The 21,879-nt window shown below is 44.9% G+C and overlaps 1 protein-coding gene and 3 long non-coding RNA genes across 9 annotated transcripts in view; 2 read left to right on the top strand and 2 right to left on the bottom strand.

Moving 5' to 3' along the window:
• FAM120A (family with sequence similarity 120 member A) overlaps positions 1-1,022 on the bottom strand; it is a 48,858-nt gene extending 47,836 nt beyond the window's left edge. For both annotated transcript variants that reach the window (XM_064724484.1, XM_064724486.1), the window contains exon 1: positions 63-1,022. In XM_064724484.1, the coding sequence (XP_064580554.1) occupies positions 63-536 (474 nt within the window). In that variant the 5' untranslated portion in view covers positions 537-1,022. The remainder of the gene's footprint in view (positions 1-62) is intronic.
• On the top strand, positions 402-5,778 carry LOC135453438 (uncharacterized). 3 transcript variants are annotated; one of them, XR_010441860.1, is made up of 3 exons: positions 402-537; positions 3,149-3,310; positions 3,919-5,778. It is a non-coding gene; the product is annotated as an uncharacterized LOC135453438 (long non-coding RNA). The 3 variants fall into 3 exon arrangements; XR_010441859.1 differs by having other exon boundaries at positions 3,149-3,827; XR_010441861.1 differs by lacking the exon at positions 402-537 and adding an exon at positions 1,050-1,454 and having other exon boundaries at positions 3,149-3,827.
• Positions 5,779-8,970: 3,192 nt separating this feature from the next.
• On the bottom strand, positions 8,971-15,102 carry LOC135453114 (uncharacterized). The gene is made up of 5 exons (XR_010441775.1): positions 14,853-15,102; positions 13,046-13,099; positions 12,649-12,739; positions 9,989-10,114; positions 8,971-9,624 (listed from the first exon to the last, which is right to left on the bottom strand). It is a non-coding gene; the product is annotated as an uncharacterized LOC135453114 (long non-coding RNA).
• LOC135453113 (uncharacterized) lies at positions 10,954-21,299 on the top strand. 3 transcript variants are annotated; one of them, XR_010441772.1, is made up of 4 exons: positions 10,954-11,037; positions 13,338-13,428; positions 14,618-14,665; positions 18,832-21,299. It is a non-coding gene; the product is annotated as an uncharacterized LOC135453113 (long non-coding RNA). The 3 variants fall into 3 exon arrangements; XR_010441773.1 differs by having other exon boundaries at positions 13,600-14,665; XR_010441774.1 differs by lacking the exon at positions 14,618-14,665.
• Positions 21,300-21,879: the final 580 nt, after the last annotated feature.

Genomic DNA, 21,879 nt, shown 5'->3' with positions numbered 1-21,879 from the left:
GGGAGCGGCGGGGAGGGGGCGCCGGGACCCCCGGGCGGGGGGGACTCCGGGCTCCTCCTCACCTTGATGTGGAAGCGGATGAGGGCCAGGCGGATGCAGTGCGCCATGCAGACGGGCGGCAGGAACCAGACCTTGGGCGGCGGGGTGCCCTTGTTCTGGACGTGGCTGACGATCTGCTGCGCCGTCTGGCGCTCGTTGCCCTGGCGCTTCACCCACTCGTGCAGCCGGGCCTTCTCCAGGGCGCCGTTGAAGAAGACGAAGAGCTCGATGTTCCCGTTGAAGCAGGCCTTGGCCAGGGCCGCCAGGTAGCCCAGCATGTGGTTCCACTGCCCGCCGCTCACCCAGTCCGTGTAGAAGCCGCCGTAGAGCCGGTGCAGGCAGTTGTCGGCGTCGATGAGGAGGCGCAGCGGGGTCTGGGGGGGCCGCTGGCGGCCCCCACCCACGAGGCTGCCCCGCGCCAGCTTCTGCAGCTCGACGGGCACTACGGCGCTGGGGCAGTGCTTCTCGATGTAGTCCTGGAATCCCTGCACTCCCATGGTGAGGACCGGGCGGCGGCGGCGGGCGGGCGAGCGGGGGCCCGGCGGCGGCGGCGGCAGCAGCGGGGTCTGGGCTCGGGCCGGGCGGCGCGGCGGCGGTGGCGGGCGGGCGGTGGGAGCGGTGGAGCCGGGTGGGAGCGCTGGCTGCCGTCAGTGGCCGATCAGGGGGGAGTTGTATGGATTAGTGGGGGGCTCATGGCTGCCGCGGCCGCCATGTGCTGCGCTCACAGAGCCATGGCTCGGGGATCCGGGCGGCTGCGGCTCCGACTGCCGGGGGGCGGGGGAGCGGCCGGGCGCGCAGGAAACCAACCCGCCGCCGCCGCCGCCTGCGGCAGCGAGAGCGGAACGGGCGGGACTTGGCGGCGGCGCCGCTGCCACTCACACACCGCGCGGGGCCGCGGCGGGAGCGCGGGGAGAGCGGAGCGCCCTCGGCGCCGCCCGTGCTCGTAGCCCGGAGCCCCTCACGGCCCCCTGCCCTGCCCTGCCCTGCGGCTCTGGCCCGGCCCGGCCCGGCCCGCCCGCCGCGGCCGTTGCATAACCCGGGCATGCGCGGGAGCGCGGCGGAAGCGAGTGGCGGGGAAGGGGAGGGGGCCGGAGGCGGGGAGCGGCGGGGGAACCGGGGCAGGGGTCTCCCGGATCGGCCCGGCCCGGTCCTGGCCCCGCGCTGCTGGCCAGCGGCGCTCCATCAGCCCCGCGGCCGCCGTGGCGGACGGCGCTCGGGAGAGCGGCTCCCCGGGCACCTGTTGCTCGGGGGTGTTGGGCCGTGCAAGGGCGGCAGAGGAGGTCCCACAGCGCTTCGGTTCCGCCCGGGGAGCCGGGGGTCTCCCGGGCCGGTGCCGCGCCCGGCCTGGCCACAGCTCCTCCGGTGAAGGTGACCGGCTGGCCTGGCCTCTCCCGGCTGAGCGTTTGCTGCTGCTGGTAAAGCTTCCAGATCGTAGAATACCCCGAGCTGGAAGGGACCTGCAAGGGCCATCGAGTCCAGCCCCTGGCCCTGCACAGACACCCCAACAATCCCACCCTGGCTGTCCCTCAGTGTTGTCCAAATGCTCCTGGAGCTCTGGCAGCCTTGGGGACATGACCAAACCCAGGGGAGTCTGTTCAGGGCCCCAGCAGCCTCTGGGGGGAGAACCTTTCCCTGATGTCCCCCCCGACCCTGCCCTGGCCCAGCTCCAGCTGTTCCCTGGGTGCTGTCCCTGTCCCAGAGCAGAGGTTGGAGCTGCCCCTCGGGAGGAGCTGCAGCCCCTGGAGCTGTGACCTCAATCTTCCCTTCTCCAGCTGAGCAAACCAAGTGCCCTCAGACACTTTGTAGGGCCTCTCTGGCCCGTTCACCATCTTCTTTGCCCTCCTTTGGACATTCTCTAATTGCTTAAGATCTTTCTTGTATCGTAGCAGCTGAAACTGCACACAAGACTTGAGGTGAGGCCGCATCAGTGCAGAATAGGGATATGCAATCACCTCCCTCAATGATTTTGGCAGCCTTTTCACCTTAGACATGCTAGAAGTGGCAACTGCTTGCATCTTGAGAGCTGCCATCCACAGGGCAGCCAATGGTAAATGAGCATAAGTATCCACTACCAGGGAAGAAACCCATAAATGAGCATTACTATCAATTACTGGAAGAAACCTGCTCTTCACTGCACTGCAGTGAGGAATTAACTGTCTCCGGTTGTACCAGAAGAAATTATTTTTTAAATGGCCAAAGTGCCCAAGCTCCAGAGATTGCCTGCAAGTTTATCATTGCAATAATACCACAGCACCTGAGCAGTTCTTTGTTGTTTAGGTGTTGGAAAACTATGGAAAGTGTCAAACTGCTGATGGTGTATGTTCACATTAATATTTTATTAATGAGGAAAAGCATGTTGGTAATGAGATTTCAGTCAGGCTGGATTGACACCCACAGTAAATATTCCCAGCAGGGAATAGCTGTTGCAGCAGGGGTGGGCCAGCTCACTCCCAGGCAGTGAGTGCCCTGGATGTGTGTCTGAGCCCAACTGGTGCAGCATCAGCATGATAGAATAAAGAATCCTGGAAAAGCTATGGAAGTAATCAATGACAAGTGCTTGTTTCTTCTTGGAAATCTCTTTTTGCAGTAATCTGAGAGTGTGGTTTCCTAAGTAAATATTCTGATCTCTTTCTGAACTACTTTCCCCTTAGAATTCTTAGATTATCCTATAAGAATAGATATGCTCTAGTAACATTGAAATAATAAAAGAATTTGGAAGGAACTTTGAGGAACACACAAAACATGGTAGGAGGCCAGTAGTGCTAATAGAAGGAAAGTGGATCAAGAAGAAAGAACTTCAGAATTTCAAGTATCCTAAAAAAATCACCAAAATTTGGTCAAAATAACAAGTACTGCCATACATGAGGTGCCTAAAAATCAGACTTTCAGACAGCCCTGCATGTATCCAATGCTCCAGCAGTGCAAAACTTGATCACAAACAAGCCATTCTCTAAGTAGCCTTGTGAGCAATAACTGAGTCAAGAAGAATTCACTTCTTGTCATTAATTGTCTCACAGGGTCTTTAATTTCTATAGTCTTTGGAATGGCAAATAATCTATAAATAAAAGATGATAAATTTGCTTGTGTCTTTTTCTGTTTTGTTATTTAGGAAGGAAACTAGTCCAGAGCATGTGCCACCAGGAGCCTGGCTGCCAGCATCCTTGGAGTCAGGGCAGCACAGCAGAACTGAGCACTGCCAGCTCGTGCCCAGCCACACACACAACCCTCCCTCCCCAACGAGAAGAGAGAGGAAAAGCAGAAGGGGAACAAGGTACTTCCAGAACTTATTTAATATAAACTAAAAGTTTGGCCAGACAAGAAGACAATAGAAAATAAGTTAAATTTATGGAAAAACAAAATTACTGTGGAAAGCAGGTAGATTAAGCTAGACTTAAAGAGCAATTAATCAAAGACACAAGGCAAACAAAGTGGTTTTTTCATCCACCAGCAGCAGAAAGCATGCAGGATTCATCAATCTTCTACTTCAACACTGAGACACGTGTTCCAGAGTTCCCAGATGTTGGTTGTGTAAGGGAAGGGTTAATAGCAGTTGGTATTAAAGTCAGTGACTCATTATCCAACCTGAACAGAGGCGAATTAGGAGTGGCTCCCTCAAAGGAAGGAACTGAACAGTCATTAGGAAGAACTAACGAATAACCATGTCAGAGCAAGAGCAGAGATGAATGTTATCAGTTTAGTCTTGGTTCCTCTGTTAAGGAAGGTCAGTCCCACAGCAAGATGAGCATGGACACAGCCTGTGGAACAGACTAGCCACTGGGACCTGAAAGGTACGTCTGCCTGGGGGAATAAATGCATACGTTATCCGTGGGAAACACTTGTTCAGTGTAATTTCCCTTAATATTTCTCCTCTTTTCTCAGCCTGGTGTATCTTGCTGTGGACCTGCTGCCCCAGAAGTTCCCTGTTCTTGCTGCTGTAGAAGAGCTCCCAGCCTTCTACACTGCCAGGTCTACAAGTGGCTGTGGGCTCACCCTGCAGGCAAGTGCTTTTCTGCATTGCTACTTCAGCACTCACAGTTCTAGGCATGCAGGTCACTTAGTCGAAAAAAGTTGCAAAAATAAAAGAAATTGAAGAAAAAATGTTGAGGTTTAAAAAAGTGTTGGGGATAAAGTCTGTCACTTATTGCAATCGTGCTCTGATTTTGTATCATTGTATTTTCTACCACCTGTGACATCCCTTTCTTGTCTCTTACGTTGCTGCAATTAAACTATACACCATCACACAACATTCATAGAAGGAGGTTTTTCATGTTCAGATATCTCCACAAAATATCAACAAGAACCATCTTGCTTGAGCAATAACTTTTTTCAAATCTCTGTGATACTTCGGATGGAACATTTTTCTCTTAGGACAAAGATGTGCATGTAGAAGGCACACGCTGAGTTTATTTATATAAATAAATACTTAAAACATTTATTGGTCTCTGCATCAGCTCTCTAGGGACCACCAATTCAAAGAAAAGATGATTCAAAAGGTAGCATACTTTACTAGAGCCACTGCTATGCTCAAACTCAAAATTTCTGATTGTCCATAGAGGCCAACCCTTGAGGGGTTTGGCCCTGGACATATGTGGGGTAAATGATGGTGTTGCTCCAGCAAAGTTTTAGGGCAAGAACATGACTGGCAGCGAGTCCTCTGAGTGCCTGGGAGAAGCAGGCTGGAGGAGGAGGAGGGGGCAATGACGCTGGCTGAAAGAATTCCTCCTTTCAGAGAACAAGCAGTGCTTTCACAGCAGTGGATGCTCAGCCACAGCACACACTACACAGATTACATCGGGGCCATTTGCTGCCTTTGATTAGTTTTAAGAAACAAAAGCATGAAAATTTTAAGTTCTAAACTTGAATTTTCAAGAGAAAAAGCATAAATAATAAGGGCATTATGGAGCAGGCAGTGGGAGCTGGTGGGGAGCGGTAGCACTGCAGCTTCAAAAACCTGGAACAGTAGTGTGCTGTTCCTGTGGCAGTTGTGTGAGACATACAAAAAGTGATATTCAAAGCCTATCCTACTGCAGTTTTTGCAGGACCATTAATATGATGATGAAAAGATACTAGTAGAATGCTGCATAATAATATGATGAAAAGATACTAATAGAATGCTGCAGGTTGATATTATAACAGATAAGATGCGCTTGCCAGTGGTATGGCGAGAGCATATCTGAGCTAAAATACATCTACTGTGGCCATTTCAGAAGAGCAACTATTTACACTCCCAACACTTTAAAAACGCATCATTTTTGTTGGCATTTATGAAATTAACACAAGTATCTCAGGCATGAAAGAAACAGATTTAGCTTCCTAAATGTGGGTAGGGCTGCCTGGTTTGGGAATACCATCCATGCCAGACCTTCGCTTTCAGTCTGCTACAGCAGCTGAATTCTTCATCTTGCCCAAGTGCACAGCAGCACGGTCTGCCAGCGTGCCACACGTAGATGTGGATCACTTTGTTCTTTGTCTTACCATGGTCTGCCCGTATTTCACCCCTGCAGTTCTTGCTACAGAGTCTGAAAAGGAAGTATAAAAATCCCCCTAAATTTATTTGAATTGCAAAGTATAAAGTTCTGGTGCTGTGCCTGCTTGAATCAGCACACAGGATGAAATGAGGTCCATAAATCCAGTGTTTTCAAAGTAGTAGCCTGGACACAAGGGATACTTTGTGCTGTTGCCTTTCCTGTCGCATAATGGCTCTGCCATGTCCATCCCAGAGGCACAGCCACCACTCCTGGGACAGGGTGCTCCTTGAGCTGGTGCAGTTGGAGAAGCAGACAATCCTCCTGTTGTCCAGGACTGGCCCACGAGCCACCAATTAGACTGCTGGGAACGACAGCATTCTGTTCAAAGGGCTGCTAATTGTAATTTAATGATGATTTAAATGCTGCTGCTGATAATTTCAGAGACATCCAGATCACTAATTACTCATAGTCTATGTTGAGCTTTAAGCAGGCGCAGGCACAGCACCGTAGAAGCATCAAGTAATGTCAGTAATGTTCTCAAAGGCCTTCACTGCCCTCCCACATGTCAAAGGCATCATCTCCTGTTCCCAGGCCCAAGCCCAGCCCTGGCTGCTCACATCTGGGATCCAGCAGCCCAGCTGCACCACAAGTTCTTGCAGCATTCTGGAAGTAAGGAAAGAGAAGCAGTGAATCAAAATTATTTATATTCATTAAATAAAATTCTACCAATATTAGTAAAAATTAGATTACACCCTTCCAACACCACCACTTCAGATCATTTTATCTTTAAGATAAAATACTAGCTCAGTTGAACTGCATCCCTGAACACAGTGTGGTCAGAGTGTTTGAATTACCTCGCCAGAAGTGCAGATCCTAACAAGCTGCCTGCACAGCCAGGAAGAACATCAATCTGTTGGAGCAAGTCCAGAGGAGGCTGCCAAGATGGTCAGAAGGATGGAGCACCTCTGCTACAAGGAAAGGCTGAGAGCATTAGGGTTGTTCAGCCTGGAGAAGAGAAGCTTCAGGGTGACCCAGTTGCAGCCCTCCAGTACCTGAAGGGAGCGTACAAGAGAAGTGGGAAGAGGCTATTTACAAGGACCCAGAGTGACAGAACAAGGGAGAATGGCTTCAGACTGACCCAGGACAGGTTTAGGTTAGATATTGGAAAGAAATTAGAAATTCTTGGCTGTGAGGGTGGGGAGGCCCTGGCACTGGCTGCCCAGAGGAGCTGTGGCTGCCCCATCCCTCAGGGTGCCAAGGCCAGGTTGGACAGGGCTTGGAGCAACCTGGGATAGTGGAAGATGTCCCTGCCCATGGCAGGGGTGGCATTGGATGATCTTTGAGGTACCTTCCAAGCCATTCAATTCTAGGGTTCTCTGGCTCTCTCCTTGCCATTGCAGCAGGAGCAGTGATGTGGTGGAAACGTGGCCATCCTGCAGAGCTGTGCTGTGCAGTTCATCCAAGGGAGTCAAGTTTCCAAGGCTGTCAAATCAATACCTGCCATAAGCATGAAATTCCTTCCCAAATATTTACTTGTATTCTGTACAAGATGCTCATAGTGTGTGAAGGAATCTATTCTCCAGAAAAAATATTTAGAGTGCAAGTCACAGTTTTCCCCTTCAGAAATTCAGCCAAAACACACCAAATGTGCTATCCATGGGCAGTGTAGTGCTGGTCAAGATGTTTATACATAAAACACTCTGTCAGTGAGAGTAAAGCACATATCTTGCCTGTGTAATTGATATCTACAAATGGGGAAGCTGGCTGAGCCCTGTTCTAAAATATGTGCTTTTACAAGAATGTAGGTTAGCTGTAGTACAATGGATTTTACATGCCAAACCTAAGCAGTCAGAATTTGGAAGAGACTTACCATGATGCAGGAACAAAGGGGAGGCTTGTTTTCTCATTGGAAAATAAAATGCATGTAAATAGATCCTAATGCTGTTTGGCTTTTTTTGTGAAGATTTGTGTGAGATTAATCACTTTATAGTCCTAGACTGCATTAGTTTCACTAATGTACCCTCAGTTTGATGTGAGATTTCTGGCCTAGGACAAGAGTGAGGAGCTTGCTCCCCTCTCTGACCAGGCACAGGGGCAGAGGTGGGATCCTCTGGCACTGTGTCCCCAGCGATGCTGTGCCTGAGCTGCAGGGGCACCTCTGCCTGAGCAAGCCCCTGCAACAGCCTTGAAAGAGACGCTTGTGCAGCTCAGGTGGCTGCTACAGAACAGGATTCGCATGGGGGAAAAATTTTACAGGGAATTTTTTGCAGCAAACTTACCTAAGAGTTTTACTTTTTATATACAGTCTGTCTTGCTTGTCTGAGGAAGGTTTTAAGTGTGTTTTTTGTGTGTCTTCTGTTTTCTGAGGGCTGTGCCAGCCGTGGCAGCTTTGGAAATGAGAAGTCGTGAAAAATTCTTGCACTTTGTTACCAAGTGCTGGGTTTTTTACCTTTTAAGTCGTTGATGGTAGAAACTGAGTAGATAGAGGGGCAAATAATTCCTCCCTTTTCTGTTTCATCAAGCACCTGCCTCAGCCACCAGCCTGCTCCTACAAACCCCACAGCTTGCACACAGCAGCTGAGCTGAGCTGATGCCAGGAAAGTGAAGGTCTTGTAAGACAATGTTTAAACTTGTGTATTCCCAGCTTTTGTAATTACAGGTTAGTCATTTGGTTTTCATTCTTTTCAGCAAGATTTGAGATGTTAGTGTCGTAGGTTTTCTGTCTGATCTTCACAGGTGACTTCCATATCTTCATTTATTCTTTCAAATATACATCACTTGAACTTTGTCCTGTGGCTTTCTTGTCTAAGATCAGTCAGGAAAATGTTTAAAAATTAAAGAATTAAACATTTTTGTATAATAGATAATCTCTTTTGTAAGAGATGAAAAGAGTTAAACCCTGCAAGCTTGTCACTTGATGACAGAAACCCTGACTTGTGAAATTTGTACCCACATGCAGCCTGGCCTGCACTCAGTGTCTTGACTGCCATGAAACCAGAAACATTAATGAGCATAAAACATTTGTAATCTAGTTCTGAAAAAGAAAAAAAACCCCAAAACCCAAGAAAAAAGGCAAATACTACACAGCTTTCATTTATGAGAGCATTCTTATCTTCCAGAAGACGTCAGTTTAATTCTCCAGTTACTCTCACTACACCCAGCAACTTTTTGGTCTCCCCCCACATAGTACAGCACAGGAGAGTGTCTCTTTAAATTCATTTATAAAATAATTCAGGGCTGTGGGTGTCTTTGATCTGTTTCTCTCTGCTAACGTACAGAAGAGAAGAACATGTCGCTTAGCAACCCCGCTTAGCCAGCACTGGGGGAGGCAGGAGGGACGGATGGTCCAGAGCCACAAAAGGGGAAGATTAAGACCCATCAGGAAACTAAATTTCGGACAATCTTTCTCAAAACTGAAGCAAGCAAACATGGCTGTTTGCAGAATTGGGTAATCTCACTTTTTCCTCTTTTTTTAATATCCACTTATTAATAATCCACTTATTAATAGCGATCTTCCAACCAAATGGGAAAATCTGGCATGGGATGGGCAACACAGGGTTCGACAGCTTCAGGGCTGGGTTGCAGGTGAAGGGAACCTGAAGTTTAATTTTAAACCAGTTCAATAGATTTTAAATAGAGTTAATGTTGTCAAGACTAATGGTAATGAATTTCATGCTGCAGGTTTAATCTTAACACTTCAAATAAATTTCGTGTGAGTCTCTTCCTCTTGTACAATCGGACAGCCTAAGTGTCCCCAGCCTGACTTATTCAGGGTCACTTACCTTGTTGTAAATAAACCCCAGAATTCTCTGAGTGGTTACCAGGCTATGATTCACTGGTAACTAGGTAACATCTTAGAGCTGCAAAAATATACCAGTCAGGAAAGTAACTTTGCAGTGAAGTAGACAAGCTGCCCTCAGCCCTTTGTCCTTCTTGCAGCTGCAGGATGGTGATGTCCCAAGAGCCAAGGCAGGAGCAGGCACCAGCTCAAACCCTCCTGCTTGTGCCCTTGCTGACCAGTGCTGGCCTAGAGCAGACTTGATCAATTTTTTTCCTCAATATCAAATTCCACAGCAATGTATAGCTGAGTTATGGAAGAAAAAATGGTGCTAAAAACCTGTGACAGAGGAAGAATCACAGAAGTATCCACTTCAGCATCTCACACAGAAAAAAAATAGCTCTAAAATAAATACAAGTAAATTGTTACATCTGGTCTTCTGTTAATGGTCATAAAGATCATCCTAAATCTAATTAATTTTTGCACTACTTTCATGTACTAATCACCTATAGCTTATTAGTGAACCGTTGAGAGAATCCCTAGATTCCAATGGTTCAGGTTTCTTCCAGAGCTCAGTGCAGGCAATCCTGTGCTCAAACTCTAGTAAAACTGCAGATTATTAGACTGAGTACCTACCTCTATCCACAGGCAGGAAGCTTGTCTAAACTGGCATCTGCTGAATATTCCAGCAATTTAAACATACCTGAAAAGGGACATGATTGGACTCTGAAGTAACGTTGGTTTTGTCCAGTAAGGGAGGTGATAAGTCCTGGTGCAGAGCTCATTCAGAGCTGAGTTTCTTAGAATAGTGTACTGGAGAACTTAATTCCTAAGTGACAAGATAATTTTTATTACCCATATATAGTAAAGATCTGTACAGTGGAATAATGTCTTCAATGGGAATTTTACTGGTGACTGTAGGGGTGCCTGGATTTTACCCACAATCTCTCAGTGTGCTTTTGTATTGGCCAATGCTCGTGCAATGTGATTCTTTGGAGAAATTTAATTAAAGAAAAATGTGTAAGGCACTTGGCATTAAGTGGCTTAAGTTTGTTAACATACAGTATGGAGAATAAAGCCCAAATTAGAGGCAAATAACACTAACTCACTGTGAGCATTTCCATGAAAACTGCTTTAGTAAGAAATTTCTATTTTTGTAGCACGTATTTTCTCTATACTTTTATGATGATTTTCTCTATACTTCATGCTTTCATTTTTATGATCTAAACTAATTTAGAGGCTTTATTTGTGTCACAAGTGAAGGAAACCCTGTTGACTTTGTCTTTGCTCTCAGTTACACCACAGTTAACAATTCTTAACTGTAACTCAATACTGAGAAAGTAATTTTGCTGACTGCCTGAATTGAGGAGGAGGAGGAATCCAGCAACAGTAGAAGTCTTTTACTTGCACTTGTGTTTACAGTAGCTCATATATGTAATGGGTTTTAGGTTTAGGAAACAGAAATATGTCATATCCATAAGGCCAAGATGCTTTTTGTTGGAGATTCTTGTGACAAAGACTGTCTGTGATTCCTCTAACAGACAAAGAACATCTCCACCTTCTCGAGCAGACTTGGTGAGGCTGATGGTCTTGACGAATATGTTTTGGACTACACTGACTTCCAAAACTGTACAATTAACATAGCTTTCTGCTTATGACATTCAGGTTCCCAAATCAGGATGATGCATGGAAAAAGCATGCAGATAAAGCATAATTTGCCCAAACGTGTCATCACAAACTGACTTCCTAAAGGTATGTCTCAAGTTGCAGAATACAAACAGATGTGTGATATTTTTCCATTTCAGAGCAATCATTAAAATATCACTATGATGCAGATTACCTTAATGAGTTCTTAATCTCAGCACTGACAAGAGAGAGAGAGAAATCTAAATTTGCCAAAGCATCATGTTGGAGAACTCTCAGTTTAGAGCAGCGATTCTTGAAAATATATTGGCCCAGCTGACAGTACTGGGGCAAAAAATATTATCTCTGGCATGGAACCACATTGCAACAGCCCCTGTTCTCAGGGAAGCAGCTCTAATCTAAAATCTATCAGACTATTTCTCTGTCTTATAATTTCCTCCTAAACGAAAATAGAATTATTCGGCTTTTTGTCATGATGTATAGAAAAGTGTGAAGTTAAATCTCAGCTCCTGTTCAGTGGAGGGACAATGGTTGCCTTTTTAAACTAAAAGCTCACTGGTCCCATTACCTTCTGCTAAACAGTCAGGCATCACACAAAGGTTTTTTGGTGTTTGAGGCTCAGTTTCCCCAGAGATCAATAATTACAGCAAGGAGAACTGCAGAGAGGTTGGACATCTTTACTGCCTGCAGTACTACCACCACATGTCTGACTCCAGCGCCAGGCAGCTGGAATATAAATGGACTGGAAAATTCACTGAAATGCATTGACGTTGTATAGATGCAGAATTTGAAAGGATTGTGAGTGTCTATTTCTAAAAATAAATTAATAAAAGACATTGTAAGGCTATAAAAAATACTGTGTTGTATAAAGGAGGATCAGGAAATTCTTGTTTCTCTCACAGTGTAAGGAACACAGGCATTCACACGAAGAGATACAGTGTGCAAAAATATGCAAACAAACCAAAGAAAGCCATTCCCTGCTAGGTCTCACTGTGTCCTGACTGCCTGGTTCAGCTGAGTGGGGACCATGGGACAGCCTGCCCAAACCAGCCCTGCTCTCACTGAAATCACCATGAGTATCATGCCCATGGTGCTGCAGCTCTGAAAATTTGTGACTGGAAGCAAATGGTTTTGAAGGAGAGAAAAAGCAGGTGCAGAGAGGTCCTTGTCCTCAGAAAGCCTGCTGAACCATGCCTTTTTCCTTGGAAGAAGTCATATTTACATGGCAAATTTACATGTAGCGGTGACAGTGACAGAATATTTCCAAGAAAGTGGAATTATTAATGTTTTGGCAGTGTGAGATTGCTTTTTCCCAATTGCAAATGTTGCTCCATCTGCCACAAAACCATTAGTTCCAACAGCCTGACCTTCCCCATTAAAGGGGCATCACAACACATCATGTTTGTGGCTGAGGTATGAGGAGGGAAGGTGATACCAGTGTGTGACACACTGCAGCGGTGTGCCCTGTTGGCCAGGGGTTGGCTCTGAGAAAACCAGCCAGCTGGGGAGGTGTGAGGTGTGTCTTCCTGCCTCTTTTCTGTGTGTGAATATTAAGTTAGTTGCTTGACATCATCTATGTTAAGATTTTGATAACACCACTGGCTTAAATCTTGAGTTATACCGTAGAAATACTGATTGGACAGGCCCTTTAGATCTGCTCCTGCATTCTGCTCAAAGCAGGACTGAACCAACTCTGGATTATGTCTGCTGTCATTTTACCTGGCCAAATGTTTGCTATCCTGCTCTGGGTAACCTCTTCCCTCTGCAGTCCTCAATATTTTCAGATTTTAAGATCACAACAGGTCTGTCCCTGCAAAACACTGTTTTTAGCAAAACATCACATGTCCACAAAGATACCTTCCTGATTCTTTTTTGAAATCTGAATTTTAATGAGGATAAAAGATATGTGATTGCTTAAACCTAAAGGAGACATCCAACATAAAAAAGCAATCTTAATTCTAAAATGGCTATTTTAGTGATGACTTGTAATCTATGCAGTTTTTATCTACTTGATAATACTCAACTTAGTTTGTATCTAAAAAAAAAAGAATTAAATGAGAAAACTATTCCTTTGATACACATTAAGTTATTCAGTTAGTAAATTAGTGAATCTTACCCTGTTATTAGCTATTAGCATGTTACACTTCTTGATGTTGCTCATGAAGAATGCCTATGGAAATGAGAGAAAAAATTGCCTTTTGAAGTTCCTGCCACTTGATATGTTGACATTTCTTTTAATTTGTGACTGTCCTCTTGAATTCCACTGTCTGGTTTTATGAAAGATTCTTCATTTTTAATTTGTTCTCCCATTGATCAGACTTTTTTTGAATGGGTAGCTCTCAAAATAATTAGCCTTTCATGGAAGCCATGTTCTCTCCCATTCAGTGCTCTTAGCTCTTTTTCATTAGGGGACTTTCAAGGCCTGGTTAACCTGTCCTGGCACTACTGAAGACAGCAAGAATCTCGCTGCAGATTTCAGGGAGAGCAAGAGCAGACCCTGTGAGTGAAGAAACACCTTTTGCATTCACTTTGGTAGATGGCTGTGTTCTAGGAGAACCTACAAACAGTTCTTGGGTTGGAGGGAGGGAGGAGGGAGGGAGGAGGGAGTAAAATGACTGAAAGAAAACAAGGCATGTTGCCTTCTCCTTTTTCATCCTCCGTATGGTCTAGGTTTCCCTCTTCAGAAGATTCCATCAGCTGCAGCAGCTGTGCTAAGGAGCCTCTGTTGGATTGCCCTGTTCACAGTGCTGGAGACAAAAAGTTCCCTTTTATTTGAAGTCAATGTACATTACATAAACATAAACTCATTCAAACCAACAGTCATTCTGTATCTGAAGCTATCTGATGTTTTCATCTGCAGTTATGCACAACCAGTTTCAGTGAGGTCTTATTCTGTACCTCAGGTTTCTACAAGTAACAGAAAATAACAGTTGGTTGTTTTGTCTCTGCTGGTCCTGATTTTGCAATCCCTAAAGACCAGCATCTTCCTCTGCAATTGACACATTTTTGGGAAGAAATAGATCAAGAACTTCAATAGAAGAAAGGTTCAGAAACATCAACAACACCTTTCAGGAAGAAAATCAATATGAGATTAATGAAATTGAAAAAAAAATTACAAATAAAATCCAAGGTGATGCAACACAGGTTGTAAAAGTCATTGTAAATGGCTGACCAAACAACCGTCATGGAGTCATAATTTAAAGGGAAGCTTCACTTTGGAGAAGAGTAATGTTTATAGAGAAGCTAATTTTATCTTTTTGAATACTACTAAAATACCTATTGAAAGTAACAAGTTGTAGTCCAAAATACTGCAGTGCAGCTCAGAGGAGAGCTAGCACAGGCCATGAACTGGCCTCACATGGTGCTCTATGTCTGATACCATAAGAAATACACAATTTCACGAGCCCAGGCAAGCTGTATAGGTAGAGCCCTGTCCTTGCTGCAAGGATAGTTTTTGCTAGTGATGTCAGTGAATTGATGTTTTTCTCTGATTTTAGCCCATGAAAGTTTAAATACTGAGCCAGGAAACCCATAGCAGTTATACTGCATGTAATATCAGTGATTTTTAAACACATTTGCTTAGGAGGATTACTAAATGGAATTTGAACAATGATTTATTATTGGAAATTATTTCTGTTTGTTTATTCACTCAGTTTTCCTAATTGTGCCATGTTATTTTGCATGGTAGTGTGCTGTACGAGGACACGATATGCACTTAAGCCTTTGGGCATGTGAGGTGAGTTGTTTCCCTTCCCCATTCCGCTGGAAAATCAACAAAAGCAAGCCTTCAATAGCATGAATTCCATTATGACCCGCCTTAGCAGGCACCTAAATCCTGCGATGATAATTTATCTTTGAACTCCTTAGTAGTGGTACATAATTAACAAGTAAGCTGCAGGGACACGCAGTAGCTCTGTATTTACCTGGTATTTGCCGTGCAGTTGTGGTGTAATTACAGACATTATACCTGCTCTCTAGAGTAGAAGCACACGGTGTACCTCATTTTGTGCCGTTTCACAGCAGCACAGCAGAGCCCAGCGAACAGAAGTTCCCTTTGCAGCGGTGGAGGGAGCGCCGGCCGGGAGCGGCGGGAGCGCGCAGGGAGCGGGGCGGAGCGGCGGCGCCGCGGGGCTGCAGCCGGGAACACGGCCGGGAACACGGCCTGGAACACGGCCAGGCTGCCATGGGGGCTCACAGCCGGACTGCCATGGGGGCTCACGGCCGGGCTCGCAGCCGGGCTCCAGCCGGGCTGCCATGGGGGCTCACGGCCGGGCTCACACCTGGGATCACAGCCGGGCTCACACCTGGGATCACGGCCGGAATCACAGCCGGGCTCACACCTGGGATCACGGCCGGAATCACACCTGGGATCACACCTGGGCTCACACCTGGGATCACAGCCGGGCTCCAGCCGGGATCACAGCCGGGATCACAGCCGGGATCACAGCCGGGCTGCCATTGGGGCTCACAGCCCGCCCGCTGCGCTCCGGGACTTGGGCTGGAACTGCGCCCTCGCCGGGACCCGGTCAGCTTCAACCAGCACATTCAAAGTCAGGCAGGCGGAGTTGGGGCTTTTTAGTACAGTAACTTTCCCCTCTGACGTATACTACAGTCAGTTTCTGTACTAAGGAAATCCATTGAAAGAATCTATCTTCTCAAATAAACTTTTTAAAGTTTATTTGATGCTAGCACATCCTCACTGCTTTGCCCTAAAACTCCATTGGTATCACAGTACCAAATGTGAAGTTGCAGCACGAAGGTGCTGGGAAAAAAATACCAGCAAGTGGTGAAAATTGCAAAGAAATAATGCTGTGCCTCTGAGTTGATCACATTTCGTGTGAGTCAGCATAAACTATAAGTGAAATTAAATTTAAAGTTTCCATTATGATTGAGATCCACATCTAACAGGAAGGGGAATACACATCATTTGGTGCAGAAATAGCTGTGCCACTGCTCCTGAGCAGATTGTCCACTCCTGCATGCAGTATTGCCTTCTCTGAGGACAATGCACAGGCCTTTCTAGAGCATGGATACAGCACCACACTAGTTAAGCAACGCAGCAGAAGAAACATGAATTTATTTGCTGTTTCCAAGGTGTAAAATTTCACTTCAGTGGACAATAAAACCGTGTTAGAGTTCCCTGTTCTGCTCTGGGTGGAAGGAAAAGTAGAGAGCTTTTCTAAGTGTAAATTATTGTTGTTCAACTTCATAATAATTTCCCTGTCCTAAGGGACTTGGTTTCTGAGTACAGAGTTAACAGATTCTCACTCTGAAGGGCCAGCATTGATTTCCAGCTCTGTGTTGGCAGTGTTCAACTGCATCACCAAAAGGAGATACAAATTGCCATTATACACTGGAATGTCTCACGGTGATTTCAGTCTGTGCCACAGCCAGGGCTCTCGTGGTTTTAATGGGTTTTTATGGGGTTTTATGGGCTCTGCTGACCTTGGCAAGGGTCCCCCATCCCCAGGGCTGGGCTGCATCTGGCACCCAGCTTGTTGGACAAGCCTAAAACTGATTGTTTGAACCTTGGGTTCAGGGAACTTTGATGCATAACATCAATAACTTATTTCTGTCACAAACTACATTATCTGAGGAGTTGTTCATGAGCAGTGAGAGTTAATATTTCAGTCCATCTCGGGTGGTTCTGGTTAAAGACGTGAACACAGTGCAGTAAGTCTTTTCTGCACTGACAGATTTAAAAATCATTTCAGAAGAAGTTAGAGAACAAAAATAAAATAAAACTTCTTTTCCAAAATTCATATTTGAAAAAATGGTAATTGCTTTCTCACTAGCATTATTTTTATGTGGATTTTAAAATTATATTTAAATTTTAAAATCTTTTAAATGGAAATCTTTTCAAATAAAATCTTTCTGTTTTCGTAGTGGACAGTAAGGAATAACAGAAGAGATGCCTGTCCATGTCCCATTTACAATCACAAACATCATCATCCGTAAATTCCACGACTTTTTCATTTCCATTTTTCCTACTTAACATCACAGAGTGCTGGGTGGTGGCTGCAGCAGCTGGAATACGAGCACAGCATTTCCCTGGCACACCAACCAGAGCCAGGCCTGGGTTTTACAGGTGCCTTCAAAGCAAACATTTCAGGCCAGCTGCGAGACTTGGATTTGAAATTCGAAAGCTCCTTAGCTCTGGCATACCACAGCACTCAGGCTTTGACTTTTACCTCCTTTTCCATATTGTCAGAGCCACTCCAATGCTTTTCTTTGTGAGAGGATGCAAGGTACCCAGCCCAGCTCCCATTGAAAGGTGCCATCATTCCTTTGAATTTTTCTCTTAAAAGATAGTGTTTTACAGCAGTCTAGAAGAGTACTTTCCTCCATCTAAAAAATGGAGAAAGAAGAACTTTGCACTGAGTCCAGCATGGTCCTGGTCAAACTCTTCAGCTGGGCTTGTTTTTCATTCAACTGTTACAACAACCAGGAGAATCCTGCCATTATTTCTAGGAATGAAGTAATTTTTAAATGGTGAAATTGTGCATAATTTCAATTGTTCTTAGGGAGAATACTCAAGACTGGCTCTTTTGATGTTTTGTTCACAGAAATAGACACATGATGCAAGTGTATACATACAATGAATGGAGTTGGGACAAATGTTTGGAGACTTCTTGCAACAGGTTGCTCACAAATGTTCTACAGCAAGAGTTACTTCCAGAATGGTTTCTGCACATGTGTTTGGAAAAAATATATTCAAGCAAATCAATCTGCTTGTGGACAAATAATGAAAAGAGAAAAAGGAAAAATTCCTCTAACAAATATGAAACTGCAAATTATTCACTCAGTTCAGTTGGCAACAACCAATTTTTGTGGTAGTAGGAGCTCATGGAGTAGGAGGTAACTGTGTGAAGAATGATTGGTTTGGTATCTTATATTGCAGTTCTGGAAGGGCTTCAACTTCTAATTTAAAAGCCATCTTCCTCCTTTTACCCAGTAAAGAAAACAAAATAATAGTTGATTTCTGTGAGCTGTTTTGGGCAGATAGGATCTATTTTATGTCCTCTAGACACTGACAACAGCTAGCTCGTAAGAAAGAGCAGTTTTTTATTAGAAAAGATCTCTCTTGCCAGGAAAAAAAACCAAAGCCTGCCTAAGGAAGGGCATTGCCATCACAATCCTCTTTGCATCTTCCAGGACAGACATGCAATGGGTCTAAACTTGGTGCACCTTTGAGTTGTGGAGCCTTATGTAAGCTGCACCTGCAGCGCCCATTGTTCGGTACAAACACTGATTCACTTCCCTCTTGGAAGAGCACAGAGCACATCTGGGACATCTCTGAGCTAAGAGCACCTTTTGCTTCTCTTTCCCTGCTCCTGGCATGGAACCAGGCACCCTTTTGGTAAGAGGCTCTGGGATGCTGCAGTGGGATGCCAGCAGGATTGTCTTCTTCTCCAAAGGAAGTGACCACAGCGTGCTCTGTTTATGCCTGTGCAGTGGTGGATGAGAGTTTAGCATTCAACTCTTCTTAACTCCTTCCATGTGTATTTGTGATTGAATATGTAACTCCTGATTTATTCCTGAGCAGGCACACGCTCCCTTGTGGCACAGCAGATGCAAGGGAGCCCACTGCATCCCTACTGCTTCACTTCACAAAAACCTTAAAATGCCAAAGCCATAAATAGGCATTATCCCACAGTCTTTGGCTGAATGGTCTCCAACGTTACTGCAGATCTTAGTCACAGTGAAAGCTTCTACAAGCTACTTTGAGCTAATGGCAAAACAGTTTTTCTTTAAAGCAGCGATGTGTTCCTTTCCACAAATGCTAATTGGCAGGATTCTATTGTAAGTTCTGGCCTTAGTTACACTGAGCTTGAGTTAGCTTGTTGTAACTTAACCCTAACCATTGACCAGAGATTAATTTTACCCTTTCTGTGGTTTTAGAGAGGAAGATACTGGGACTGAGACTCTTTGATGTCACCAAAGTCAGCAATGGCAAAAAGGTGCATTTCTGCAAGAATGTTCTAGGCAACCTCCTCAGCACAGAAGGATGTGCTGCAGATGGTGATGCTCAGGAGCCATTCCACCAGCCCACTAGGATACAAGGTGAGGATAACTGCATCCAGCTGAGCTGTGCCAAAACTACCTTGACTTCCTGCCTCCTGTATCTTTCTTTCCATGCTGCAAATCCATGAGTGCTTGAAACATCTGTGGCTGGCAATGCCAGCCCATGGCTGGTGAACATCCTGCCCACTGCTGGTGCTTTAGGAGCCCTTTCTACAACACCTGCCTCCTTGGGACAGCAGCTGGGGCATACAGTAGCTCATCACCTCATTGTCAGAGCACAGCTGATATGTTGGGGGACTAACTTCAACTATTTCACTGCAGGAGAGCTTTAATTCTGACTATTGCAAGAATATAGACAAATTTCTCAACCTGCTTCAGTCTGTGAACTGCAGATACATATACAGGTTGGTTGATCCTGGATACAAAACCCAGCACTGCCCTCTGTCTTTACCTTCCCCATTCCCTGCAATTTGTGAATGTTTGCCTAGAAAGGGTAAGAAAAGATTCGGTTGCTGCAGATCCTCCTAAACGCACCAGCTTTTCTGTTTGTTTGCTTAATTTGCTACATATTATTAACTCCACTGAGTTTCTGCCAGGCAGAATTTGCAACTCGGTTACCCCATGAGTGTGCTGCAACACTGCCAGGAATTGAAAATCACCAGTCTTCATAATCGCTGTTTTCCCAAAGACCAGGAGAGCAGACAGGCTATTTTGGGCTAGAAATGGAAATCAGAAAATGAGATTTTCTTTCCCTGCTAGTTCCTCTCCTGGGAATTGTAGTCCTTTTCTCTGTGCACATGCTTTGGTTGTTGGGATATTGGTAATGTGGGTCTCTCAGAGCATCTGTCCCTGGAGCCTGTTCTCAAGCACTGCAATGCCAGTGAACGTGGGAAATCATTCCCACTAGTACCCATGTGCTGTTTGTTGATATAATTTTACATATTAGACCAAAACCAGATCAGGATAGCCTGATTTACCCCATGAGTCTGGTGACAGTAATTCAAAAGTCAGGTTTACAAAGTAAGTAAAGGTATTTCCCAGCTACCTGCACTTCCTTTTCTAATAGTGGTAATCCATCTGCAACTCTCAGGTTTGCAGATTGCCTGCTGCCTCCTGTGGATGATGAAGTCCAGTCATGAATGCAAGCACTCTGGACTCGCAGTCCTGTCCATGTCAGGGATGTCTGGCCTTGCCTTCAGTTTATAGCACAGACATTGCCGTCTGAATCATCCATATCATATGGATCTAATGCAAGATCTTTTCATGGCCTTTACATCTGAGAAGTTCCAATTATCATTCCTCCTCATCAATTCTTCTATCGTCAGTTCTATCATTCTTCATTAATTATGCATTTTTCTTTTTTCTGGAAAAAGCTTTGCATTATTAGGAGTTCAAGGTTTTGCTACAGCAACATGCAGATCTTGGAACTTGAGAACAAACCCTTAGCCCCATATGCACTTTTCTGTTGCCCCTAATGGTAATGAGAAGCATTTTCTGGGCTAGAAAATACCTTCATTAGTTCATGACAGGGTGATTCTAGGCCTCTATGCCGTTGTTTGATGAAATGCTAATCAAAAGGGTCCTTTGATAGAGAAAAAAATAATTATCCTTTCATATTTTAGTCAATTGTATACTACTGAGAAGCAGTCTTTTCCTGCCTATAGAAATAAAGACATATTTAACCTTGAAATATAGAAATATTTAACCTTGGAAAAACATAATTCATGCTATTTTCTTCACAGGAGGAAAAGGAGTGGGCTATTTTGGGGCACAAACCTCTTCAGTGAGAGATATCTCAGTGTCCTGGGGTGACTTGATGATGTTTGTATCCCCATTTGTCAGTTTAACCTAGAAATAAGTCTTGCACCTTTAGGACTGGTTCCAAGAGTGAAGGGGGGAGTGGGGGGGGGTGAGAAGAAGCAATGAGTTTGTTATCAGGAACTGCACTTGCTCCCCTGCATCCTTCTCCTGCACTATGCAGTCTGCGGCAAGGACAGACAGAGGGACAGAGCTCTCCTTTGATTTTTAATTAGTTTTTAGCTAGCTGAGGCCGAGAATTTCTCTGGACTGTGTTTTTCCATTTTTTCTGGAACTCTTTGAACCTGCTCTGGACTGAAAACCCAGAAGAGCACCTGCAGCTCACACCTGTGGCCCACTGGACTGGGCCAGGGTTGCAGCATTTCCAATGCGAGAGGGACTGATAACAGAATGAGTTAGCAGAGCTACAGCCCACTTTCTGAGTGTGTCACCTCTTCTAAATGGCAAGAGGTTTTATTGTTCAATATTGTTCCTTTTTTATTCTGCTGGTAAATGCTTAGCCTGTTAAATAAAGAATTCTTTTTCCACTTTCCTCCCAAGAAATCTTTTCTCAAACCAGTTAAAGGAAGGGCTGCTTAAATCTGCTTTATAGAGAAACCCCTTTGGAGGTTTTCTCCCAAATTTGCCCTAATCCAAGACACTTAGTCAACAGGGGTCAGCTCTGGCACTGAGAGAAGACAAAATAATTTGAGACAATATGTGAAAAAAAAACCCAGATGGCTTTTACTAAATTAATAGAAAACATATTTTGCCTTTTATCCAGCTATCACGTGATAATCCTGACATCACAAACTGTTGTCACAGTCATACACTCTCATTCTCTTAGTCTTCCACTTTGCTTTCTCATTTACAGCATTAATGTTCTTGACTGCAAGCAACCTGATGTTGTTCACGAGTTACTTGGTTTGATATTAAAATACTATTAAAATTGAAAAAACATTTAGAAAGTTGGAGGACTGTGACCCAGTAAAAATTCTCAGAGTGCAGTAAAAGATGTAAAGTGACTGAATCCTTGGATTTACTGTGAAGAGGTCCCATCCCCCTGTGTCTCTCCTTGCCCACCACCAGGTGCAGCCACCCTTGTTGATGCTGTGTGCTCTGCACCTT

The sequence above is a fragment of the Zonotrichia leucophrys genome, chromosome 12 (assembly GCF_028769735.1).
Source record: "Zonotrichia leucophrys gambelii isolate GWCS_2022_RI chromosome 12, RI_Zleu_2.0, whole genome shotgun sequence".
Lineage (NCBI taxonomy): Eukaryota > Metazoa > Chordata > Aves > Passeriformes > Passerellidae > Zonotrichia > Zonotrichia leucophrys.
Note: the sequence above shows the minus strand (reverse complement) of the source record. Positions and strands in the feature narration are given on the sequence as shown.